Source organism: Thalassophryne amazonica, chromosome 4 (assembly GCF_902500255.1).
Source record: "Thalassophryne amazonica chromosome 4, fThaAma1.1, whole genome shotgun sequence".
NCBI lineage: Eukaryota > Metazoa > Chordata > Actinopteri > Batrachoidiformes > Batrachoididae > Thalassophryne > Thalassophryne amazonica.
Genome location: NC_047106.1, coordinates 43,068,229 through 43,095,773, shown reverse-complemented (window position 1 = coordinate 43,095,773; position 27,545 = coordinate 43,068,229). Strand labels below are relative to the sequence as shown.

At 39.7% G+C, this 27,545-nt stretch overlaps 1 protein-coding gene and 1 long non-coding RNA gene across 2 annotated transcripts; both read right to left on the bottom strand.

Annotated features, from left to right (window-relative positions):
- Positions 1–810: 810 nt before the first annotated feature.
- On the bottom strand, positions 811–27,545 carry LOC117508907 (14-3-3 protein epsilon-like; the record flags this gene model as incomplete). The annotated part of the gene is made up of 4 exons (XM_034168748.1): positions 811–1,114; positions 15,938–16,074; positions 16,677–16,883; positions 27,436–27,545. Coding segments are annotated over 4 exons (522 nt in total), but the record flags the coding sequence as incomplete, so codon positions are not given.
- Positions 3,755–10,045, bottom strand: LOC117508125. Its single transcript, XR_004559989.1, has 4 exons — positions 9,788–10,045; positions 4,730–4,734; positions 4,347–4,351; positions 3,755–3,765 (listed from the first exon to the last, which is right to left on the bottom strand). It is a non-coding gene; the product is annotated as an uncharacterized LOC117508125 (long non-coding RNA).

Here is a 27,545-nt window from a genome sequence, read left to right as displayed (position 1 = left end):
GTTAATTCCATGCTGTGTTTCAGTAAGAACAATGCAGATTCCCTGTCTGTGGCTCCAGTCAGATATCCAGTAGTACAAATCAGCTCCAAGTTACACATAATGAAGCAAAAATAACAGCAAAAAAGAAAACCTCGGATCCTAGAGGAGCTTTTTAGTTTATATTAAAAAAAAGGAGAAGAAAAGATATTTCAATCATGCAAGCACTGACAAACTTGATTTTTTAGGACTGATGAAAGAGGGCCAAATTGAGACTTTTCTTTTGCATGTGTGACAAAAACTCCCATTTATTTGTAATTAAAACCACCACCACCGATCAAGAGGTCCACCTTTCAGCATGTGTGCACAGCTACAGTATCTCAGCACAAAGTACAGTCCAAGGACAACTACAAAAACTGAATCCCTATAGTGGAAAGGGTATGCACTTTGCCCCACATGGATATCACGAATTTTGCCAACTTCCCCTGAAAACTAAGTTAACACAAAAAGGGCACTTTAACTGCTCAAATTGCCCGCAAAAAGGTTAAAATGATTTGCATGTCACTAAAAACAGAGATAAAATAGCTCCCATAACTAAGACGTCAACATTATCAGTAATAAAAGTTAATTTCTGTAATTACATTAAGAAAAAAAATTCTCAATACATCCAGCAACTGATAAAAATATTGGAAAAAAAAGGAAGCAAAAAAAAAAAAAAAAAATACAATAATGATAAAACATTTCAGAACTGCTTGTACCAGGACAAAAAAAAAAAAAATCCAGGGACTATTTTTCTACTATTGTATTTACTGTCTCAATTAAGTGGTATTTTTCCGAATAATGTGAAGGATAATATAAAAAAAATTAATTAAAAAACAAACAAACAAAAAAAACACTCCATGGCCCTGATGAGTCTTGGAGCTGCAGAGCTACAGAAAGGAAAAAGGAAAAGAGGAAAATAGAGGAGGATGACTCACAGAGAGGGAAGAAAGGGGGAGGAAGAGGGAAGGGGCAGGAGTGTGAGGAGGTGAAGGGAGGGTGTCAAGTTGTTGGCTGTTGGTGGCTTAGTCTCACTGCTGCTGCTGCTGCTGCTGCTGCTCGTCAGTATCTTGCAGTTGCTCTTTGCTCTGCTCGTCACCTGAAAGAAGGGCAAAACTGTTCACAGAATCAGTTTAAAAAACAAAAACAACAACGAAACAAAAAAGCTTCCAACATATTATAATTTAACAATTTAGGGAACAAAGCTTGAGTTCGGCTTGTGGAAGTCAGTTACAGAATGTAGCTAAAATTATTTTCAGATTTGACAAAAATATTCATGAATGTTTAAAGCTACAGTGTGTAGGATTTAGCATCATCTAGTGGTGACAATCACGTTATCATTTCCCTTCACATTTTCACTTCTTTGGGGATGGAGATTCATGCTCCCCTGTATCTGTTTATGATTAATAATAGGTATGACGCCCTATCTCATAAAATGAGGGTTCTCACCTTGTTAGCCTGTACTAGTAAACATGAAATACAAAATCCGGAATCTTTTTGGTCTATTGCATCAACATAGCGGGTGCAACAACCCAGAGGGGGCCCACTCCCATGTTGCTATGATGCAATAATGCTAATCGATTCATAGTTGCAGATAATTACTGTATTTTCCACAGTGCAAGTCAATTTTTTTTTTAATAGTTTGGGAGGCCCCAGGACTTGTACTCTGGTGCAACTTATACACAGAGACAAATCATAAAAATCACATGTGGCTCATTTATAATATTTAGAATGAAAATTTATATATAATCAACACATTCAACAAAATAAACTAATAATCAAAGAATAAATGCTAATAATAAAGAGTACACCACAATAATCCACAAAAAAATCCCAAATTAAACAGCTGACAATACTGAAAAAGGTACAATTTATATGAGGTCTATTAGAAAGTATCTGACCTTATTTTTTCAAAAAACCATATGGATTTGAATCACACGTGATTACATCAGACATGCTTGAACCCTCGTGGGCATGCGAGAGTTTTTTCACGCCTGTCGGTTATGTCATTCGCCTGTGGGCAGTCTTTGAGTGAGGAGTCGCCCACCCTCTCGTCGATTTTTCATTGTTTAGGAATGGCTCAGAGACTGCTGCTTTGTTTGATAAAAATTTTTCAAAAGCTGTAAGGCACAACTGAGTGGACACCATTCGATAAATTCAGCTGGTTTTCGGTAAAAATTTTAACGGCTGATGAGAGATTTTGGTCTGGTAGTGTCGCTTTAAGGACGGCCCACGGTGCCTGACGGCGATCTGCGCTTCGAGGCGGCAGCGTCTCGCCGTTTCAAGTTGAAAACTTCCACATTTCAGGCTCTGTTGACCCAGGAAGTCGTCAGAGAACTTTCAGAAGAAGTCGGCATGAGCAGTTTATTCGGACATTCCATTGTTACCGAACATTTTGTGATGAAAGAACGTGCGGACAGAGTTGCATGTCAGGCCGGATCCGACCACGGGGGGGTCGCGACAGGAAAAACCACCTCCGTGTTGGAAACCTTAACGGGCAAGTTGGAACATGCCCAAGCTGTTAATTTCTCAGTTACTCACTTGTTGAAAGCCATCAAAAGCCGCCTGAATTTTACAAATGGTTTTCAACACAGAGGCGTTTTTCCTGTCGCGGTGCACACAGATTTGCCGAGTCGTCACGGAAACGACTCGGCGAATTTGCGCGCACGTCTTTCATTAAAAAATGTCCGTAAACAGTGGAATGTCCGCATAAAGTCCTCATGGCGGCCTCTTCTGAATCTTCTCTGTTCTCTCACGACGTCCTGGGCAAATTAAGCCTTAAATTAGGATGTTTTCAGGTCGAAACAGGCCAACGACGGCGCCTGAAAGCGCTGCGCGACGTCCCGCTTCGTGGGAAGTCCTTACAGTGACAGAAACACCCCATAAATCTCTCATCAGCCGTTAAACTTTTCACCGAAAACCAGCTTAATTTCTCGAATAGTGTGCACTCGGATATTCCTCACAGGTCCAGAAAAAATTTTGATAAAGCAACGCGCGCCATCTTGAGCAGCATGTGAAACAAAGGAATTCAGCCGAGAGGGCTGGACCACATCTCACTCAAGGCCTGCCCACAGGGAAATGACGTCACCGACACGCGTGAAAAAACTCACGCATGCGCACGAGGGTTCAAGCATGATTGGTGTAATCGCACGTCACTCAAATCCATATAGTTAAAAAAAAATAAATAAAAGTGTCAGTTTCTTATCTAATACACCTCGTATATGGGTTTTTGCTCTTCAAGATATATCTGTAGCTTCAAATATTAAAATTTAAGGCAGTTTCTCGAAGATAAATATAAAATGGCAAATCTGTGCACTTTAGATGTTTATTTTTAAATATTTGGCCCATAATTCAAGTATATTCATGGAAATGATGGCAGATGAACTCAGACAACAGCAAACTACTGTCAGATGTATGACTCCATAGAACCAAAACAAAAATGAGTTAAAGAAACTGTCCTTTTTTTTTGGGGGGGGGGGGGGGGGGGGTCCTGAGTGAGTTGCGGTATCAAAGCTGTCATTTATGTTCCACAAAGTGATTGTCGGAAAACACAGATTAAATTGTTTCTAATTTAGTAAGTTTGCAAACATGCAGGTAAATCTGATGCCAAATCAGCGTTCACGGATGAAGCAAAACAAAACATGAAAGGCAGCCGCCACACTTTCTGTAAGTAGTGTTACAATGCTGCAATGAAAATGTTACACCAACATATGCATATGCTAACCACACAAAAGTAAACACCTGTTACATCTACAGTGCTGAGAGAGTCTTTACCCTATTAAGACTCTCAGATTCTAAATCACGCTCACCTTCCACAAATAGTCCAGTGTCAGAGGGCCAAAAATGGACCTGAGCGGTAACCAGCTGGAACAGGTTGATTCTAATACAGAATTTCCTCAGCTTTTCAGTAATGATATTTTTGTTGTTCTATCTGGAGGCTATCTTGGTGAAAAATCATTATCTTGGCAACCAAAATGCCAAAATAAAAAATTTGTGAAATTTAGTAATTTCAATATCTCCGTGCCTATTTATCTGATAGGCATGATTTTTGTGTGGAAAATATATATTACCAAGTGTGGCCGTCACAATGGACCTGTGTGGGTTGAAGTCAGAGGTCAACTTGATTTGCATATAGAACGCTTTGTCACAAAATTGACCTTTGGGTCAAGAAGGTGGGTGACATCTCTTGTGTTACTTTGCCAGTCCTGGATATTATCATACAATACAAATGGCAGTTTATCATGGCAACCCTCCCCCCAAAAATGGGAACAAAAATTGTGATGTGGATGCCACTGAATTACAAAAAGTTACCATGGAACTGGGAAGCTGACTTCTTCTCTCATGTACACCTGATTGCAAATTTGAGGCTCATCTTGTATCATGCCTTCCCAGGTTGTAACCAAGTTGAAGGATTTGTGGGAAAGGACAAGAAGACAACATCTGCAAAGCTAACAGGAAAGCCTACATTCATCCAAACGATGAAAGTTTGAAAGTTTTCAATGACAATTTCTTCAGTGGTGCATCTATTTTGAGTGTCTTGTCTATTAGTTGTTCCCTGAAAATTCCTTACTCCTTTCTTGTCCAGTTCATAAGCATTGAGGATGTCATCTCTCATTGTGTTCTTTGCGATCACTTCAGATGAGAGACGCACCAGTTCATGAGTTCCTGAAAATGAATTTCTCATCCCCTCAATTACTGCCATTGCTCTCCTCACCACCTCTTCATCGTGCTTGAGCCTGGTCACTCCAGCTCTTTTGTGCTTCTGACACTCATTAGCTTCTTCAATATCAGCCGCATGTTCCATGAATCTGGCCATGGCAGATGTATCTGCAGCTGTTAGGGCCCACGTCTGTCTGGCCTTTCACTGGTTGAGAAACCAGTCAGTCAGTCATTCCACATGTCTTTGAATCTTTGTTGAGAGTCTACTCAGAGTCTGGTCACAGGGAACACAAGAGAAGCTCTGACATGCGCGTTGGACCGGAAAATTGACCATCCATCATGTATGCATAGATGGCAGGGTGTGTTTCCGGAAGCCGAATCACGTCTGCCAAGTAAATGGATTGCATATCTGGCGTACCGTTGGTGATCATATGCATGAAACCAAATGATCATCTTCTTCAAGCATTCTATGTGAAGTGGCCAATCTCCTAAACTGGAAGCCTTGATGAAATCAAATAACGTCATGTCAAGATATGAAATCCAGAAGAGGGCTGTCTCAGAATGAAGAGTGTGGTTACTTCTATAGGCTTGATACTCTGAGTCCTCAGATACTTCTAATTGCAGCAGATGTTAACTGATCTCTGTGGTGGATACAAGATAAGCCTCAAATTTGCAATCAGGTGTACATCAATCAATCAATCAATTTTTTTATATAGCGCCAAATCACAACAAACAGTTGCCCCAAGGCGCTTTATATTGTAAGGCAAGGCCATACAATAATTATGTAAAACCCCAACGGTCAAAACGACCCCCTGTGAGCAAGCACTTGGCTACAGTGGCAAGGAAAAACTCCCTTTTAACAGGAAGAAACCTCCAGCAGAACCAGGCTCAGGGAGGGGCAGTCTTCTGCTGGGACTGGTTGGGGCTGAGGGAAAGAACCAGGAAAAAGACATGCTGTGGAGGGGAGCAGAGATCGATCACTAATGATTAAATGCAGAGTGGTGCATACAGAGCAAAAAGAGAAAGAAACAGTGCATCATGGGAACCCCCCAGCAGTCTACGTCTATAGCAGCATAACTGAGGGATGGTTCAGGGTCACCTGATCCAGCCCCAACTATAAGCTTTAGCAAAAAGGAAAGTTTAAGCCTAATCTTAAAGTAGAGAGGGTGTCTGTCTCCCTGATCTGAATTGGAGCTGGTTCCACAGGAGAGGAGCCTGAAAGCTGAAGGCTCTGCCCTCCCATTCTACTCTTACAAAACCCTAGGAACTACAAGTAAGCCTGCAGTCTGAGAGCGAAGCGCTCTATTGGGGTGATATGGTACTACGAGGTCCCTAAGATAAGATGGGACCTGATTATTCAAAACCTTATAAGTAAGAAGAAGAATTTTAAATTCTATTCTAGAATTAACAGGAAGCCAATGAAGAGAGGCCAATATGGGTGAGATTATGCTCTCTCCTTCTAGTCCCCGTCAGTACTCTAGCTGCAGCATTTTGAATTAACTGAAGGCTTTTTAGGGAACTTTTAGGACAACCTGATAATAATGAATTACAATAGTCCAGCCTAGAGGAAATAAATGCATGAATTAGTTTTTCAGCATCACTCTGAGACAAGACCTTTCTGATTTTAGAGATATTGCGTAAATGCAAAAAAGCAGTCCTACATATTTGTTTAATATGCGCTTTGAATGACATATCCTGATCAAAAATGACTCCAAGATTTCTCACAGTATTACCAGAGGTCAGGGTAATGCCATCCAGAGTAAGGATCTGGTTAGACACCATGTTTCTAAGATTTGTGGGGCCAAGTACAATAACTTCAGTTTTATCTGAGTTTAAAAGCAGGAAATTAGAGGTCATCCATGTCTTTATGTCTGTAAGACAATCCTGCAGTTTAGCTAATTGGTGTGTGTCCTCTGGCTTCATGGATAGATAAAGCTGGGTATCATCTGCGTAACAATGAAAATTTAAGCAATACCGTCTAATAATACTGCCTAAGGGAAGCATGTATAAAGTGAATAAAATTGGTCCTAGCACAGAACCTTGTGGAACTCCATAATTAACTTTAGTCTGTGAAGAAGATTCCCCATTTACATGAACAAATTGTAATCTATTAGACAAATATGATTCAAACCACCGCAGCGTAGTGCCTTTAATACCTATGGCATGCTCTAATCTCTGTAATAAAATTTTATGGTCAACAGTATCAAAAGCAGCACTGAGGTCCAACAGAACAAGCACAGAGACGAGTCCACTGTCCGAGGCCATAAGAAGATCATTTGTAACCTTCACTAATGCTGTTTCTGTACTATGATGAATTCTAAAACCTGACTGAAACTCTTCAAATAGACCATTCCTCTGCAGATGATCAGTTAGCTGTTTTACAACTACCCTTTCAAGAATTTTTGAGAGAAAAGGAAGGTTGGAGATTGGCCTATATTAGCTAAGATAGCTGGGTCAAGTGATGGCTTTTTAAGTAATGGTTTAATTACTGCCACCTTAAAAGCCTGTGGTACATAGCCAACTAACAAAGATAGATTGATCATATTTAAGATCGAAGCATTAAATAATGGTAGGGCTTCCTTGAGCAGCCTGGTAGGAATGGGGTCTAATAAACATGTTGATGGTTTGGATGAAGTAACTAATGAAAATAACTCAGACAGAACAATCGGAGAGAAAGAGTCTAACCAAATACCGGCATCACTGAAAGCAGCCAAAGATAACGATACGTCTTTGGGATGGTTATGAGTAATTTTTTCTCTAATAGTTAAAATTTTGTTAGCAAAGAAAGTCATGAAGTCATTACTAGTTAAAGTTAATGGAATACACAGCTCAATAGAGCTCTGACTCTTTGTCAGCCTGGCTACAGTGCTGAAAAGAAACCTGGGGTTGTTCTTATTTTCTTCAATTAGTGATGAGTAGAAAGATGTCCTAGCTTTACGGAGGGCTTTTTTATAGAGCAACAGACTCTTTTTCCAGGCTAAGTGAAGATCTTCTAAATTAGTGAGACGCCATTTCCTCTCCAACTTACGGGTTATCTGCTTTAAGCTGCGAGTTTGTGAGTTATACCACGGAGTCAGGCACTTCTGATTTAAAAGCTCTCTTTTTCAGAGGAGCTACAGCATCCAAAGTTGTCTTCAATGAGGATGTAAAACTATTGACGAGATACTCTATCTCCCTTACAGAGTTTAGGTAGCTACTCTGCACTGTGTTGGTATATGGCATTAGAGAACATAAAGAAGGAACCTAGTTACAGCGCTTTCTGAAAGACTTCTAGTGTAATGAAACTTATTCCCCACTGCTGGGTAGTCCATCAGAGTAAATGTAAATGTTATTAAGAAATGATCAGACAGAAGGGAGTTTTCAGGGAATACTGTTAAGTCTTCTATTTCCATACCATAAGTCAGAACAAGATCTAGATATGATTAAAGTGGTGGGTGGACTCATTTACTTTTGAGCAAAGCCAATAGAGTCTAATAATAGATTAAATGCAGTGTTGAGGCTGTCATTCTCAGCATCTGTGTGGATGTTAAAATCGCCCACTATAATTATCTTATCTGAGCTAAGCACTAAGTCAGACAAAAGGTCTGAAAATTCACAGAGAAACTCACAGTAACGACCAGGTGGACGATAGATAATAACAAATAAAACTGGTTTTTGGGACTTCCAATTTGGATGGACAAGACTAAGAGACAAGCTTTCAATGAATTAAGCTCTGTCTGGGTTTTTGATTAATTAATAAGCTGGAATGGAAGATTGCTGCTAATCCTCCTCCTCGGCCCGTGCTATGAGCATTCTGACAGTTAGTGTGACTCGGGGGTGTTGACTCATTTAAACTAACATATTCATCCTGCTGTAACCAGGTTTCTGTTAGACAGAATAAATCAATATGTTGATCAATTATTATATCATTTACCAACAGGGACTTAGAAGAGAGAGACCTAATGTTTAATAGACCACATTTAACTGTTTTAGTCTGTGGTGCAGTTGAAGGTGCTATATTATTTTTTCTTTTTGAATTTTTATGAGAAGAGAGAAGAGAGAGAAGAGAAGTCAACTTCCCTGTTTACATGGTAATTTTTTGGGGGAGGGCTGCCATAATAAACTGCCATTTGTATTGTATGATAATATCCAGGACTGGCAAAGTAACACAAGAGATGTCACCCACCTTCTTGATCTGAAAGGTCAATTTTGTGACAAAACGTTCCATATGCAAATGAAGTTGACCTCTGACCTCAACCCACATAGTTCCATTGTGACGGCCACACTTGGTAACATATTTCGACACAAAAATCATGCCTATCAGATAAATAGACTCGGAGATATTGAAATTACTATATTTCATAAATTTGCTTTATTTCGGCATTTTGGTTGCCAAGGTAATGATTTTTCACCAAGAGAGTCTCCAGATAGAATAACAAAAATATCATTACTGAAAAGCTGAGGAAATTCTTTATCAGAATCAACCTATTCTAGCCGGTTACTGCTCAGGTCCAATTTTGGCCCTCTGACACAGGACTAAAAACTGCTTTAGCATTTAAAAAACAAACAAACAACAAAAAAAAAAACGTGTGTACACTAACAGGCTGCTCATCCGTTACTACAAAACCTGCTGAAACTCAGTCAGGCCACACCAACAGCCTTATGCTGAACTCAGACAAGGACTGCATTACAGTGTCACCTTTTCATTTAAGCTAATAATATCTGCTCACTGTCCATGACAAAGTAAAGTGGGTCATGAGTAACATGTTCTTCTACAGCTTGGACAAACAAGCTTTCAGTAAGTAATATGTATGAAGCAAAGTGTGGCAGGGTGGGGGGGGAGAGCACTCCTCCAAACCCAAACCAAGTTCATATGAATCTGAAGTACAACTGAAATAGTTACTACATAGTTCAGATTAAAATTCAAGGTTATGTTGTGTTTTCAAACTTTCATCTAATCCTCCCTAATGGAGTGTGCCCATGCGTGATAGTGCTTAAGCCGCTGGTTAACAACCCCACACAACACCCAGTCGACGCAAGCACTGAACAACGCAAGAACCAAAATAATGCCAGAATTCACTGGGAAAGCTTCAGATTCTGTAAAAACACAGAGGTCTGATATTCCCGTAGAGACCGATGAAGAACTTGCTTAAAAGATGGTCAGGTTAGCTGGTAAACTTTCAATCTGTATGTTTTTCCAATGCTGTTTAGATATTTATGGAGTACGTTCATGTCTGACTTGGTTTTTCTAACTGTGTTTTTAGCTTTCTAGTTTGTAATGAATGTGATACGCGATCCGGACCAATTGTCATGGTAACAGCCTGATAAGGGAAAATATTAGACAGGAAATCAGCCAATCAGAGCGCGCATAGCATCATAGCCATATAATACAACTTCTGCTTTCAGCTACTCCTGTTGGGGTCATCAATCATTTCCATCTCACCCTTGTCTTCTGACACACCATGTCCTCCCTCACCACATCCATAAACCTCCTACCTGGTGGCTCCATCCTCAGCATCCTTCTTCCTATAGATCCTGGGTCCCTTCTCTGCACACGCCCAAACCATCTCAATGGTTTGGACATGTTCATTCCTAATCCTGTCCATCCTTGTCACTCCCAAACAGAATCACATCTTCAGCTCTGCCACTTGTCTTTTTGTTAGTGCTACCATCTCTAAGCCCCACTACTGTCCTGTATGTAGACTTGTCCTTTCACTCTTGCAGATATTCTTCTGTCACAATCACTCCTGCCACCTTTCTCCACCACTCCACTCTGCCTGCACTCTCAACCACACTCTCCATTACCTGCAGTTTAACAAGTATTTTATTTTAAAATTTCATGGAAAACATTGGACGGCAGGGGTGGCCAAGTGGTTAGTGTGCTTGGTTTTAGTGCAGTGGTTCAATCCCCACCCCTACCACATTTTTCCATGTAATGTGGAGTTGCATCAGGTGTGAAACCTGTGCCAAATCAGCATGCAGACCCACCTTGGATCTGCTGTGGCAACGCTGAGTGAAAACAAGGGAACAGCTGAAGGGACGTACTATGTAAAACAATGGACACCTTGTCTTCATTCAGGGCCATAGGTAAATGTTCCCCCTTTTCATTGATTATTGTTATTTATAAAACAGAAAGCAAAGTATGTCTTTTTTTGGTGGGTTTTTTTTTGTCTGATCTAACAAACCAACAACAACAACAAAAAAAAACAAAACAAAAAAAAAAACCCTCATCCAATCTCTGCCACTCCTTCAGTACACTGACCATTGGGACTGCCGGACCAAAACCAGATGCATGCACTGACTGAGATCTGGGCACTACCTGGTCTTTGTGCATTAGACAACACAGTAACTGCAATGCAGAGTTATCTCAGCTCCATCAACAGCCATGGGAGACTGCCAACTCTACAGAAAAATATGTTCTATGTGTCAACTCCTACAAGCCACCTCTGGTTTGGACCTGGATGCCGCTGTGCAGTGATAACCCCTCAGCATCACCAGCCACCAGTCCAAAGAAAGACCAAACTGAAAATACGGTTTGACCGAAACAAGGTGTCATTCAACTTAAATAAAGCAGGGGTGAAGTGGAGGTGTACGAGTCACTAGGTGTTCACAGGAAACATTCATTCATTTCTATATGAATTTATTTATTTTCATCGTTAGTTGGTTTTATCTTTTCTGTTTTGTTTCATCAGGTTCTTTTTGTCTCTTTCTCTAAAATTGTATTGTGGTATTGTTAGTTATTATGAGTGTTACTATTATTGTTGTTGTTATTATTAATATATGAATAAAATAAATGAAAAAAAATACAATTTGACTCTAACAACGAACGCTGAGCCATAATTACACAGAAAACAAATGCACACACAACCTGCCGAGATGCGAACAGCTTAATGCTAGCTTTATCATTGAAAACGCCATAGACATGCTAACACGTTAGCATCGGTCCTGTTTTTAAGTCATAAAATACATCTATCACTGTTTCAGAAGACCATAACAGGTCGGTTTAACATAAAAAAGGTAAATATTACTCACAGATATATGCTCTTTAGGGTTTTAGTGGGGAAAATTAAGATGAAGCGAAATAAAAACAAATCAACGAAGCACCTGATCGAAGCACTGCTTCGATCTGCAAATCACAGCTTCGACTGGTTCCAGGTTCAAAGCAAAGCCGCGCTGCATAAAAGTTGATTACAGACCCGCTGCAGGGTTTGTAATCAATGTAGAGAAATGATCATTTTCAATTATCATTAAGCAAAAAGGTTACTGATGTCGGTGGATTGAATAATTTCTCAACGATACCCAACCCTACACCAACCCCAAAGAAAGGGTTATCTGTAGGCTGGAGGACCACTTACAGCTCTTGCATGCGAGATAATGTCATGCTTGGGGTACACGTACATAAAATTAGGACAACATAGCACAAACCATAACATATACAGTATATGGGAAATAACAACAAAAGATTGCACTTTTTGTGTTGTTTGTGCTAAGAGTTAATACTCCTTTGGAGTTGACACTGTGGAATATTTTCAGGCTGCATTTGATGATTTAGTTCCTCTTTAAGGAACCATATGCAATCAGTTGGTATTATGGATATTTAAATAATTTAGTCCATGCTACAGACATCAACTTAAGTTGCCCAAAACTTTTTTTTTTTAATGAGCGCTTAAATAAATGGACTGCAATTATATAGCGCCTGCATCAGACGCTAAAAGCACTTTACAAATAATGCTTCGCATTCACCCCGATACAAGGTACTCAATACACACCGGGACCAACTAGGGGATTAAGGACCTTGCCCAAGGGCCCTTAGTGATTTTCCGGTCAGGCTGTGATTTGAACCGAGGATCCTCTGGTCTCAAGCCCAAAGCTTTAACCACTAGACCATCACCTCCCATAAAAAGAGTGAGTACTTTTTATGAACACCACAAAGAAACACTTGCTGTACACAAACATTCGAGTTGAGTCAAGCTAAGCCAAGCCTGTTTAACAGACTGCAGGGAAAAATTAAAAAATTACTGACCGTTGCCAGTGGTTAATCAATGAGCCACAAGGAGTGAGGGGACATGGTGAAAAAAAAAAATTAATTATTAAACTGAGTGAAGAGGCAGCCCCGCACACACACACAAAGCAAGACACTGATGAGCAACACTTACAAAGTAAAGTTAACATGGGTAATGAACAGTCATGTTTGTTTCCTTTAGGACTCTACAGCAGAGGGAATGAGAAACAGAGATAAGATATGAAGGAATCAATGGATGTTCTTCAACAGGAATGGTTTAAAAGAAAGAAGGAAAAGAAGCAATCTATTGATGAATTTGGACAAATAAAAATGTTGGAAGTTGGAAAAGCTAACGTTCCAAGTTGGTCAGACTACGTTTTGGCAACAGAGCTGACTGCAGCGCAGCCATTTGTAAACAAGTTCTACAAACAATGGCACTATGAAGTTAAACATGCAGAGTGTGAGCAAGATGATGAGCCTCAAAAGCCAGTACCATAAAAAACAATCAAATAAAAAAGTGGAACCAGCAAAGGGCAACAACAGTGAAGACTGAAGACCAACTTGTGGCATCTTCCAAACCTGACAAAAATCACCAACACTGAGGTTATAGCTGCACTAACAGTGGATAATAAAATGAAGACCAAGGCTCCGCTGTGTCAAGTGAGATGAGCAAATCTTCAGTGAATTCAACCAACAACCCACAAGAACATGTACACACACACACTCTCTCTAACCTATAACAACGAAAGCTCTAGAAATGCTGCTACAGAGCACTTATATTAATGCACACCATTTTTCTAAGACGAGTCCTTTACTTAACGACTACTGCTTTAATTTTAGTTTGGCCAGCCTAAGGCACACCTGTGCAATAATCATGCTGTCTCATCAGTATCTTCATATGCCACACCTGTGAGGTGGGATGGATTATTTTCAGCAAAGGAGAGGTGCTCACTAACAGATTTAGACAGATTTGTGAACAATATTTGAGAGAAACTGGTCTTTTGTGTATATTGAAAATGTTTTAGATCTTTGAGATCAGCTCATGAAAAATGGGAGCAAAAACAAAAGAGTGTTGCGTTTTAACTTTTGTTCAGTGTATTTTCGCCTGCAATTTTAGGCATGCACAGAATCACTTTCAATGTGATACATTTGCATAGCAGTCCACAAAAATGGTGCATTTGAAACAACATGCTGTTAATGAAGTCCTCATGAGGAGGGTTGTATACCAGTGGACATTCATTGACAAATGACTTGTCTATGGTGATGCCTATGTGGATGTCAGTACAGTCAAGACGTTTTAAGGCCCCAACTCGTAACATTTAACCATTTTAAATTTTTTTTTTTTTTTTTAAGGTTGGTGGACTGGGCCCATGTGTGAATTCCCCCCCCCACCCTTCTCTGCAATTCAACAGATGCATTTCAGCTGCAAGTTGAACATGCAAGCCTCGCAGTCACTGTTTTTTCATTAATGTTTTATTTAAGTTAGCGTGTTTGTGAAGCGCTGTGTGTTGCTCACCCCAAAAGTGAAAATTAAAAAGCGAACACTCCGTGCGACTCTGAGCAAAACACAGACTGAAGAGTGGACTTCTTCCAGAGATTGTTTGTCAGTGTGTCCAGGGACAGAGCTGTGACTCACCCGGTGTGAGGGGACTGCTGAACCCCTCACAACGGGCAGAAACAGCAGCCAGCCGCCACACGTAGAGCAGGCAGTGGATGAAATGGTGTAAAAAAAAAAAACACCACAAACAAACACAATGCTTCACTTTAAATGCCCAGTAAGCTATTTCAGATGATCAACGTGAACCGTCCTTCTAAAAGACTTTGATTTACTCTGTGTGTCATGCTGAAACGGTGTAGTTTTTGTGCTAAATGGATTAGCTGTTACACTGCCTGCGCGCATGCTCTAGTCTTCTTCTGTGTTCTTTTCTGGGGATGTTACAGCGCCACACACAAGCCTGGCATATGTACTACAATGTTAAATGAAGCTTCAAGGCACAGAATCTGCCTCAAACATTTTTTGTAATTGAATTATTCGAGTTACTCGATTAATCGTTTCAGCCCTAATACACACACACACACACACACGTATTTCATGGCAAATTATTATAAAAAATAAATTTATGAATGGGCCTGCTAGTATGATACAATGGAGAGATTTTAACTGTCACCTGTCATGAAAACAACCTTAGCACCATAAGTTCAGCGCTGGAAATCACCATGGTATAAAGCTACTTTTGAGGAGCATAAAAATGCACCTTCATGCTACTTACACCAACAGTTAATATTATATATACACACACCTCTTGTTAGACCTGAAAGTAAACTTTGGAGTCTTGTACTAACTCAATTCACCACAAACCTTGTAGCGTGACCTGTGGGTGGAAGAGCTCGAGTGTCCTTTTGTCTCAGTGAGCATGCGGTGCATGAAGATAAGTTGTCAAATTATCTACCCTTGAAGAAGTTGGCCAGAATTATTTGCCTTCATGCCCTTCTTCACCTGGTGTGCTACCACTGCATGAAGCTTCATAATCCATGAAGTAGTTACACTTATAAAGTCAATATCATACACTATCATGCCATAATTAAAACACCACAGTCCAAATACTTCCCCTTGGGACCAGAATTACCTTCATTCATGCAGATCTTCATGTGGTGTGCTAACGCTGTATGAAATTATGTTGAAATACATGAAATATTTTTGGAAAAGTAGCACTTGAAGTCAATATCACACCATATTTGATCATAATCATACTTTAAATTTATGAAAAGCAACTTTGAACAGGACTGTGACCTTAAATTTTTTCCCAAGGTGAAAATTTGTGGGATTGGAAACTAGTGCCACTAGGGTGGCCACCACGACGAAGCTTTCACCAACAAGGCTGTGTTAAAACTTTGGGTCATTGTGACTGTGACTGGTAAAAGATGCCAAAATCACCCAAAACAGGAGGTTCGCTGGCCCTCAGCTGTATCTATCAGAACCCAAACTTGGCAGAACCACCAATGGCATCACACCTATGATGGCCCTGCTAATCACAGGGAATTGTTACGTGTCAATCAGCATGTCATGTCCTGCCAGTGACCATTCAGTACAAAATCCATCAAGCTACTCACATAGTAATGTTGCAAATCTTGTGTAAAATGTAGACAGGTAAGAGGGGATAACTGAGGGGTGAGGCTGCATATGAACATGTACGCATGAAACAAATCACATATACAGGTAGGATAAGCTATAGTACAAAATTTCACTGAGTGTACAAACAGAGACGTTACTATTTGTCTTACCATCTCCCTGCATATCTGAAGTCCATAGTGTCAGGTTGTCACGTAACAACTGCATGATAAGTGTGGAGTCCTTGTAGCTTTCTTCGCTCAACGTATCCAGTTCTGCGATAGCATCATCAAACGCAGCCTTTGCCAACCTGAGCCAACAAAGCACCAAATTTTAGAAGGTCAGCGTGTTCAGATAATTGTGAAGTGCCAATAACAGCAGTGAAATTATGTGTGGGTGTATGTATTCTGGAAAATAAAACAATCTGAAGCAATTCAAATTTTTAAAAGTGATTTCCCATGTTTAGAGCGCAAGATCCAATCAACTGTCAAAGTCTGTCATATGAAAATAATCTGTCCGAGACAAATTTTTTTTTTTGGGGGGGGGGGGGGGGGTTTCCAGGTGCACAGCCAATCAACTCCTAACAGACACCTGAATTAGCAAATCAGCTTGTGGCACAGCAGGGAGAGATGGTTCAGGGGTCCTTGAGGACCGGATTGAGAACCCCTGCTTTAAAGCAATAGGAATCTGCCTTCATCTCATATGATGTGAAGGCATGCTGCAGAGTACAGTCTCAGTAAAGCTGTATAGCAAAGTTTGTACATGAATGCACAAAAAAAAAAAATTCTCACCCTGAAGATAGATATATATAACATGAACCCTTATTTATCTACTAACAAAGTAAAGTAATTTTGAAAATGCTGTGCTTCACCATTTACAAAACTACCTAAAATACTTTACAGAAGAAGTCACCTGCAAGCACGATCAGGGGAGTTGAGGATCTCATAGTAGAACACAGAGAAGTTTAGGGCAAGGCCCAGACGAATGGGATGTGTGGGTGGCAGCTCAGTCATGGCTATATCGCTGGCTGCTTTGTAGGCCACGAGACTGTTCTCCGCTGCCTCCTTCCTGTCGTTGCCCGTGGCAAACTCTGCCAAGTACCTGTGATAGTCACCCTTCCTGGAATTGGGGAAGAAGGAGGGCGATACTGTCTATGAACACATTCAGAAATGAAGTGTGGTCTTTCGATAGAATCTGTAGAGTAGAATATTTTATGTAGTTGTGGTACTGACAGAGCAAGCTTCACATTCGGCACTAAAAAAACAGTCCTGTGAAATGTCTCATTTATGAGCTGGGTTTTGCTGTTTCAAATAGTCACAACTCAATTCCAGCTACCACTAACACCAGAGAGGCAGATGAATTACACAACAGTCAGACAGCTCTTTATTTTCACTTATTTAACCATTATTTATCCAGGTTAGTTCCACTGAGATCCAGATCTCTTTTACAAGGGAGACCTGGACAATTTTTAAGTTTCCAATTCACCTAACCTGCATGTCTTTAAAACAGTAACCAGAAAAACAAACGTTCATTACAATACCATGAAACTCAACAGTGCTGTAACAAATGGTGATTTTATTAAAGTATAAACAGCTATCTGCATGCCACTAATATACTGCTGACACACAGCACTGAAAATGAGTGATCAGATAATGGAGGTGAGTGGTATAAACAAGACATACAGTTGTGTTAAATAGTGTTTAAAAAACTGAGTAAAGCTCAAAATCCTTAATAGCTTTAATTTCCATACCTGCAAATGCATTGGGAACACTGCACATTCTACTTGAAATCAAAATATGAAGAAAATGTATCAATTATTACTTTACAGAAAGTGCGGAAAAAGGAATATTAAATAGGCTGTTCAAAAAAGTAGTGTCTGCATTTTCTTTACACAAACTCAAACATTTACTGTATAAACTGAAAAATGCTTGAAGATTTAACTTTCCTATGAATCACTAAACTACTATATAGTTGTATAACCATTGTTTGTGAGAATTGCTTCACATCTGTGTTGCATGAAGTTGATCAACTTCTGGCACCTGTGAACACATATTAAAGCCCAGGACGATTGGACTGCATTCACAATTCCTCTGCATTTCTTGGTTTTGCCTCACAAACACCACACAAGGTTTGTATTGGATTAGGGTCCGGGGACTGGACTGGCCACTCCATAACTTTAACCTTCTTTGTGTGGAACCAAGATCCTGCTCGCTTGCTGTTGTGCTGGGGCCGTTTGTTGACACATCCATTACAAGGGCATCTACTCTACAGCATAAGGCAACATGATCGCTTCAAGTATTTTGATGCATTCAAACTGGTCCATGATCCCTGGTATGCGATAAATAGGGCCTGACACCATAGTATGAGAAACATCCCATATCACGACGCTTATTCCACCATGTTTCACTGTCTTCACAGTGTACGATGTCTTTAATTCAGCTTTTGGGGGTCGTCTAACAAACTGTCTGCAGCCCCTAGACCCAAAAAGAACAATCTTACTTTCATCAATCCACAAAATGTTGTGCCATATCTCTTTAGACCAGTCAATATGTTGTTTGGCAAATTGTAATCTCTTCAGTACATGCTTTTTTCAACAATGGGTCTTTCTGGGGATGTTTTGCCCATAGCTCTGCTTCACATAGGCATCTTCCTATTGTTACAGTACTCACAGGTAACTCAGATCATCTCTGATCACTGGCTGAGTGTTTGTCATTCTGGCAATTCTTCAATCCATTTGAATGGTGGTTTTCCCATTTTTGTCCACTTCTTTCTGGTTTTGGTTGACATTTTAAAGCATCTGAGATCGTTTTAGCTGAGCAGCCTATCCTGAAATTCTATGTTTTCCCCTCTCTAATCAACTTTTTCAAATCAAGGTACATTCTTCTGAACAATGTCTGAAACAACCCATTTCACCTCAAATTTCAGAGAGAAATTCATTACAACATTTGTTACCTTTGTCCTTAAATAAGGGCCACCTGTTTCTTCTTTCTCCATAGGAAAAAAAAAGTAGATTTAAAAAAAAAAAAAACAGCTCAACATTCCTTTCTCTTCACTTTATGTAAAGTAATAAAGTTTTTCTTCATGCTTTGTTTACAATAGAATGTGCAGTGTTCCCAAAGCATTTCCATGTATGGAAATAAAAGCAATTACAAGGATTTTGAGCTTTATTAACTTTTTAAAAACATTATTTTGAACACAAGTGTAAATTACACTTTATTAATCTTTATGGCATAGATTCAGACAATATGTTAACAAGTAGAGCAGACGGGCATCAGCCTGCAAGAGGGATGCATTTGAAAAACATGACTGCATCGCATGTTGCTTTTAGATTTGTATCCAGTGAGTCCTCCACCAAGGTTGGCAATTTCACCAACTGCCCTAATTTCACTTTTCTTTACATGAACAGTGTCAACTCTCGAGTGAGTGAGAATACAGAGGTGCGAGACAGACAACAGCGTGAGCGACTGTCTTCAGCTAAAACAAACTGGAGAATCACAGAAATGTAATTGCTGAAAAATGTTTATGTCCCAACCCACAAACATGGCCCAAACATATATATACACACACACAAACTCAATAGTTTTCCCTAAATATGACATTCTCCTCTGAAATGTATATGTACCACAAAGATTATTTCTGTCAGTGCTTCTGGCATTTGATCCAAACACTTGGTTGATTTTCATATCTTGACAAATGTGGATTGGTAGACTGCAGATAACACCATAGTTACCTGTGTGCACAGGATGTGATGTGCATGGTGAGAGCTGTGATTCTGTGGATGTGCTTAAAAAACTACTACTAAGTCACAGTTAAAATTATTCCTCTTGATGCCAAACTTGTAATAGAGCAATGTACCTACAGTTATGTCGTCCTGAAATGCATCACCAAGACGGGGCTCCAGAAGTGATCTGCTCTCAGATCTAGGTGATTATGTACTGGTATGTTCTGGAGTGTAAGTCGCACTGGAGTATAAGTTGCACTTGAGTATAAGTCACATTTATCACTTCATGCAAGAAAGACAGACACAAACAACATCTGTTCATTAGCGTGTGTGCAAACACAGACACGAACATCTGTTCGTTGGCGTGCACACACGTGAATGTCTGTTCCTGTGCGGTTTTATGGCACTAAACAGCACTCTTTGCTGTTTGTTTATTTACTTGAAGGAAGCATGTCTGCCAACTGAATTTTATCTGGAGTCCAGTATGAAGTAAAGCTCTAAATAGTAACGCCATCACAATCACTCATTTAAAGAACACTTTAAGTATGACCCGATTCAGTTTAAATGTGTGCTAAAAATAATGAAGCACTATTATAGGATTGTTTTCACCTCTTATTTTTAAAACAAAGAGGCAGAATAATGGTTGTGTTTCTCATTTCAGTGTAAAGAAAATTTGTGGTCGTGCATAAGTTTTTTTTTTTCCCCGTAACCAAGTGGACCAGTCTAAGTCGCAGGACCTCTAAAACCAGTAACAATGGTAATCAGATTTATGGTACTGAGCCTATATTAGCTGGATCATTATCAGTTTTGTTTATTTGCCCCTGTAATCAAGAAGGAGCACTGTACTTATGTTCCAACACGAAGGTCCCCGATTCAGAGCCACATGTGCCACAATCTACATCTGTAGTTGTATTACAAAGAGCATCTCAAGTAAAAATTGTGTGAAAATGAAAATGCGGAGCCAAGCTTTGTAATGTTTAATGTTGGGGTCAAATTTTCAGCACAAATATTTTAAAACAGCTAATGAGTGGTCACCCCAGCTATGAGGTACCTTGTCCTGTGTTAATGTTTTTTGTTTCCTCACTACCACACCTACACCAGATGGGAGGAGGAAGGATTAAGCCCAGGTTACACATACACGGTTTTGTCAGCGGGTAGTACGTAGACCGAAGTTCGCGGTAGTTTCGGTTGTTTTCGTGGTGGAAAGGGGCGGAGCATTTCACCGGCGTTTTGAGCACCATACTAGCCGCAAATCATGGATAAAATGCAGCTAAATCCGCCGAATAAAGCAGCCAAAAACTCTTCCGGGAGCTCTTACCGGTCTATATGTAATTTTCAAAATACTTTGCATATAATGCAGTTCAACAGAACACCTCCAAAATGTAGTCTCAAACTTTGTCACAAACTGAGAAACATCACTGAAATAGCAGATGAACAAAAACTGAACATTGATCAACCCCAAATCAGAAGAGGTTGGGATCGCATAGAAAATGTAATACCCCCCTCAGCGATTCTCACATTTTACTTTGACTTCAATTTCAGACACTACAAACTACAAAAAAGACGGGGTGCGGGACATTTTCATTTGACACTACAAACCCAAAATATTTAATCTATTAACATATATCCATTCCTGCATTTCAGCCCTGCAAAACATTCCAAAAAGTGTGGGATGCAGGTAAATAATAGGTAGTCATGAGGGTAGAAACAACCACAACAATAATAAAGAAATAATCATTAAAACAGTAAATGAGGTAATTTAAAAAAATAGTACAGAGTCATCGTGCAGGCAGGTTTCTTCCTCAGCCATGTGTTGTATGTAATGTGTGCAGAAAGTGGTTTTGTGTTGTGTTGTTGAAAAATGCGCAACTTCCCTGGAAATATATCCTCTACAAGGCAGGATTTGTTGCTCAAAAATCTCGTGTCCTTTTCTGCTTTCATACTGTCATCACGTAAGTGCAAATTACATTTGCCAAGGGCACTGATGCAACCCATATTGACTGTCCTTTTTTTTTGGTCTGAATACAATAGAGAGTTCCCGTGTGTGAAGGTCCAGCCCATGTACCTCAGAGCCCAGAGTAGTAGATATCGCTTCAGAATAAGGTTAACATAAGGCATCCTTTTTGCACAGTAAACATAGTAAATATAGTCCTGAATAAATTTTCTACAGCAAGCAAGACAGAGGGCGGGACCTTTTCATTTTCATGCATGGTAAACACGAAAGTGACATTTATGAATGTAATTCTGTATTGTAGTTCTTGACAATTGTTTCCCAAGGTAATCTCTTGCCCAAGTGGTTACATCAGCTATTGATGAATAGGGAGTGGGTACTGATAAGATTTTATCGATAGATACCATTAGCGATTCTGCTTATTGATGCGATTCCTTATCGATACCTCATGTGAATTTTCCCCGTAGAGACGGTGCCTGCTCCCAGACTACCAATAACCAGCAAAAATCTATTTAAGCATAAAAATTCAAAAAGAAAAAATAATATAGCACCTTCAACTGCACCACAGACTAAAACAGTTAATGTGGTCTATTAAACATTAGGTCTCTCTCTTCTAAGTCCCTGTTGGTAAATGATATAATAATTGATCAACATATTGATTTATTCTGCCTTACAGAAACCTGGTTACAGCAGGATGAATATGTTAGTTTAAATGAGTCAACACCCCCGAGTCACACTAACGTTCAGAATGCTCGTAGCACGGGCCGAGGTGGAGGATTAGCAGCAATCTTCCATTCCAGCTTATTAATTAATCAAAAACCCAGACAGAGCTTTAATTCATTTGAAAGCTTGACTCTTAGTCTTGTCCATCCAAATTGGAAGTCCCAAAAACCAGTTTATTTGTTATTATCCATCGTCCACCTGGTCGTTACTGTGAGTTTCTCTGTGAATTTTCAGACCTTTTGTCTGACTTAGTGCTTAGCTCAGATAAGATAATTATAGTGGGCGATTTTAACATCCACACAGATGCTGAGAATGACAGCCTCAACACTGCATTTAATCTATTATTAGACTCTATGGCTTTGCTCAAAAAGTAAATTAGGCCACCCACCACTTTAATCATATCTTAGATCTTGTTCTGACTTATGGTATGGAAATAGAAGACTTAACAGTATTCCCTGAAAACTCCCTTCTGTCTGATCATTTCTTAATAACATTTACATTTACTCTGAGGACTACCCAGCAGTGGGGAATAAGTTTCATTACACTAGAAGTCTTTCAGAAAGCGCTGTAACTAGGTTTAAGGATATGATTCCTTCTTTATGTTCTCTAATGCCATATACCAACACAGTGCAGAGTAGCTACCTAAACTCTGTAAGGGAGATAGAGTATCTCGTCAATAGTTTTACATCCTCATTGAAGACAACTTTGGATGCTGTAGCTCCTCTAAAAAAGAGAGCTTTAAATCAGAAGTGCCTGACTCCGTGGTATAACTCACAAACTCGTAGCTTAAAGCAGATAACCCCGTAAGTTGGAGAGGAAATGGCGTCTCACTAACTTAGAAGATCTTCACTTAGCCTGGAAAAAGAGTCTGTTGCTCTATAAAAAAGCCCTCCGTAAAGCTAGGACATCTTTCTACTCATCACTAATTGAAGAAAATAAGAACAACCCAGGTTTCTTTTCAGCACTGTAGCCAGGCTGACAAAGAGTCAGAGCTCTATTGAGCTGAGTATTCCATTAACTTTAACTAGTAATGACTTCCATGACTTTCTTTGCTAACAAAATTTTAACTATTAGAGAAAAAATTACTCATAACCATCCCAAAGACGTATCGTTATCTTTGGCTGCTTTCAGTGATGCCGGTATTTGGTTAGACTCTTTCTCTCCGATTGTTCTGTCTGAGTTATTTTCATTAGTTACTTCATCCAAACCATCAACATGTTTATTAGACCCCATTCCTACCAGGCTGCTCAAGGAAGCCCTACCATTATTTAATGCTTCGATCTTAAATATGATCAATCTATCTTTGTTAGTTGGCTATGTACCACAGGCTTTTAAGGTGGCAGTAATTAAACCATTACTTAAAAAGCCATCACTTGACCCAGCTATCTTAGCTAATTATAGGCCAATCTCCAACCTTCCTTTTCTCTCAAAAATTCTTGAAAGGGTAGTTGTAAAACAGCTAACTGATCATCTGCAGAGGAATGGTCTATTTGAAGAGTTTCAGTCAGGTTTTAGAATTCATCATAGTAGAGAACAGCATTAGTGAAGGTTACAAATGATCTTCTTATGGCCTCGGACAGTGGACTCATCTCTGTGCTTGTTCTGTTAGACCTCAGTGCTGCTTTTGATACTGTTGACCATAAAATTTTATTACAGAGATTAGAGCATGCCATAGGTATTAAAGGCACTGCGCTGCAGTGGTTTGAATCATATTTGTCTAATAGATTACAATTTGTTCATGTAAATGGGGAATCTTCTCACAGACTAAAGTTAATTATGGAGTTCCACAAGGTTCTGTGCTAGGACCAATTTTATTCACTTTATACATGCTTCCCTTAGGCAGTATTATTAGACGGTATTGCTTAAATTTTCATTGTTACGCAGATGATACCCAGCTTTATCTATCCATGAAGCCAGAGGACACACACCAATTAGCTAAACTGCAGGATTGTTTTACAGACATAAAGACATGGATGACCTCTAATTTCCTGCTTTTAAACTCAGATAAAACTGAAGTTATTGTACTTGGCCCCACAAATCTTAGAAACTTCGTGTCTAACCAGATCCTTACTCTGGATGGCATTACCCTGACCTCTAGTAATACTGTGAGAAATCTTGGAGTCATTTTTGATCAGGATATGTCATTCAAAGCGCATATTAAACAAATATGTAGGACTGCTTTTTTGCATTTACGCAATATCTCTAAAATCAGAAAGGTCTTGTCTCAGAGTGATGCTGAAAAACTAATTCATGCATTTATTTCCTCTAGGCTGGACTATTGTAATTCATTATTATCAGGTTGTCCTAAAAGTTCCCTAAAAAGCCTTCAGTTAATTCAAAATGCTGCAGCTAGAGTACTGACGGGGACTAGAAGGAGAGAGCATATCTCACCCATATTGGCCTCTCTTCATTGGCTTCCTGTTAATTCTAGAATAGAATTTAAAATTATTCTTCTTACTTATAAGGTTTTGAATAATCAGGTCCCATCTTATCTTAGGGACCTCGTAGTACCATATCACCCCAATAGAGCGCTTCGCTCTCAGACTGCAGGCTTACTTGTAGTTCCTAGGGTTTGTAAGAGTAGAATGGGAGGCAGAGCCTTCAGCTTTCAGGCTCCTCTCCTGTGGACCAGCTCCCAATTCAGATCAGGGAGACAGACACCCTCTCTACTTTTAAGATTAGGCTTAAAACTTTCCTTTTTGCTAAAGCTTATAGTTAGGGCTGGATCAGGTGACCCTGAACCATCCCTTAGTTATGCTGCTATAGACGTAGACTGCTGGGGGGTTCCCATGATGCACTGTTTCTTTCTCTTTTTGCTCTGTATGCACCACTCTGCATTTAATCATTAGTGATCGATCTCTGCTCCCCTCCACAGCATGTCTTTTTCCTGGTTCTCTCCCTCAGCCCCAACCAGTCCCAGCAGAAGACTGCCCCTCCCTGAGCCTGGTTCTGCTGGAGGTTTCTTCCTGTTAAAAGGGAGTTTTTCCTTCCCACTGTAGCCAAGTGCTTGCTCACAGGGGGTCGTTTTGACCGTTGGGGTTTTACATATTATTGTATGGCCTTGCCTTACAGTATAAAGCGCCTTGGGGCAACTGTTTGTTGTGATTTGGTGCTATATAAAAAAATTGATTGATTGATTGAATTTTCTGTGAACTTAAAAACCTTTACAGGTTTTTTATGTCAACAACATTTTATTGAGTCTTAAAGTAAATAAATATGAAATTGGTCACTGGATCCAAAACTCTGGACATAATAAACTCTACATGGTGGATCCTTGAATAGAAATAAACAAAATCTTTAGTTTTTGTCAAAAAGCATTTCCTTTCAGACATTATTGGCATACTTTCCATACCTTTGAGCTGAGCTCTTGCAGCTCGCTGTGCTGCATGTCAGGATGTAATTCATAAAGAGCGCAGAATGTCTCATTTTGGGAGGAAAAAACATTTTAGTTGATTGTAGTTTATTGTCTGTATTTCAGTGTTTGGAAAAGTGTCATTTTATTTAAAACGACAATTCATTTTGAAGTTATTAATTCCGACCACACTCTGCCCGGCAGAGAGAAGTAAAGCAAAGCGTTTGGAACTGTGCCAATGAAAACAGAGGACGATTCTCGTTTCTTGACTGCAACAAGACAAGACTCCCAGTTAGTGACTTTAATCCACGCAAAAGTGACTCATGACTGACATATTTTAATGGCCTTGAGAGGGGTTAAGAAGCGGACTTGCCGCTTCTGAAGAGCAGCGAATCAAAGAACCAACAAGCCAGCGGATCGAAGCACTGCTTCCTTGGTTCACGCTTCAAAGTGAAGCCGCGCTGCAGAAGCGGTTGATTACAGAGCTGCTGCAGGGTCTGTAATCAGAGAAATTATTTTCCCGACAAACACCCTCAAGAACAACGGCCACTCTGAAGGGTCGATAAGGGAATCATCAAGCAAAAAGGCTATTGATGTCAGTGGATCAAACCAATGCTTAACAATACCGGAAAAGAAACAGTTCTTGATACGCAATCCTATTGATGAATGACACTACGTGATGCACATATGGCTGAGACATCGGGGATCACTAGTGTTCAGATTATCTTTGCACCCTTGTTCTTTATGCACTGAAATTCCACTAGATTCCTTGAATTGTTTGATATCAATTGGTGTTAAGCATGTCAACTTTCTCATGCATTTGTTGACAAATCAGAGATCTGTCTACCTTTGGTCCTCAAAGACCCAGCATTTCCTGTAGGGATGTGAATCATACAACAACTCACGATTCAATTCGATTCCGATTCTTGGAATGACGATTTTCGATTCAAAGAGCTCTGAGAAATAGTTATATTACTTAAAAAATGTTTATGTTTAAGAAAATGCAGCTTTACAAGGTTAATCAAGTGATTCTAGATGTAAATTTACTCATCTGCTGGTAAGCTCTGGTCAGTAGTTGGCAGATACCGCTGCTCCCCTCTTTTAGCTCCGGGTGATGGCGTAGCATTTGGGCTTGCGGATTTGAAGTGTTTCAGAAGTACTTGACTTTCATTTTGCAGATTTTGCGCACTGCATAAGTCATGCAAAGCTCCTTCTTACGCAGCAAATAAAAGTCCAAAATGCACCCAAACATTTGCCTTCAGCAAAGACGGTTCTGGCTGAATAGCTCTTCGCCGCCATGCTAAGCTGGTGCTCACGAATGTTTGAAGCACGCCAGACCCTCCCCCTCGCGGGACGTGTAGTACGGAAGCCGTTGCCTGACAAACAGTACACGCAGCGAATAAGCAAGAAAATGTTTTAAAAAATGCTTTTTAAAAATCGATTCTTGGACATTTTGGATCGATTCAGAATTGTAATAAATAGGAATCGCGATTCGGACGTGAATCAATTTTTCCGACACTCCTAATTTCCTGGATACTGTTTTTGTACCAAATCATGAGATACTCGCCTGCTGACATCACCTGTAGCATGCAGGAATGGATGTATATTAACAAATGACACTGACCATACAAGACATGAATTATGTTGGGTTCATAGAGTCTAATGAAACAGAAGTAAATGTCCGATTCACTGCCAGGGGGTGGGCTTGTTGTTGATGGGGTTATTTCAACATTTCTGATTAAAAATTTCAATTAAATTACTATCAACTGGACTACTGCATTGCACATGTTTTTCCTGATATCTCTCCAATACTCTGAAGATATCAAATAAGAGCAGAAATAAATCTACAGCTTATTCTGTGATAACGTTACACAAGTTTAATTTATTCAACAATTAAGAGGTAATTACATCACAAAGACCTTACATTTTGTAGTAGAAGACCTTAGACTCTCCAGTGTTAGCAGCAGGAATTAGGTGCTTGTCCAGTACGTTCAGAATATCATTACAGATGTTCTTCAGCTCTTTCTCAACCTG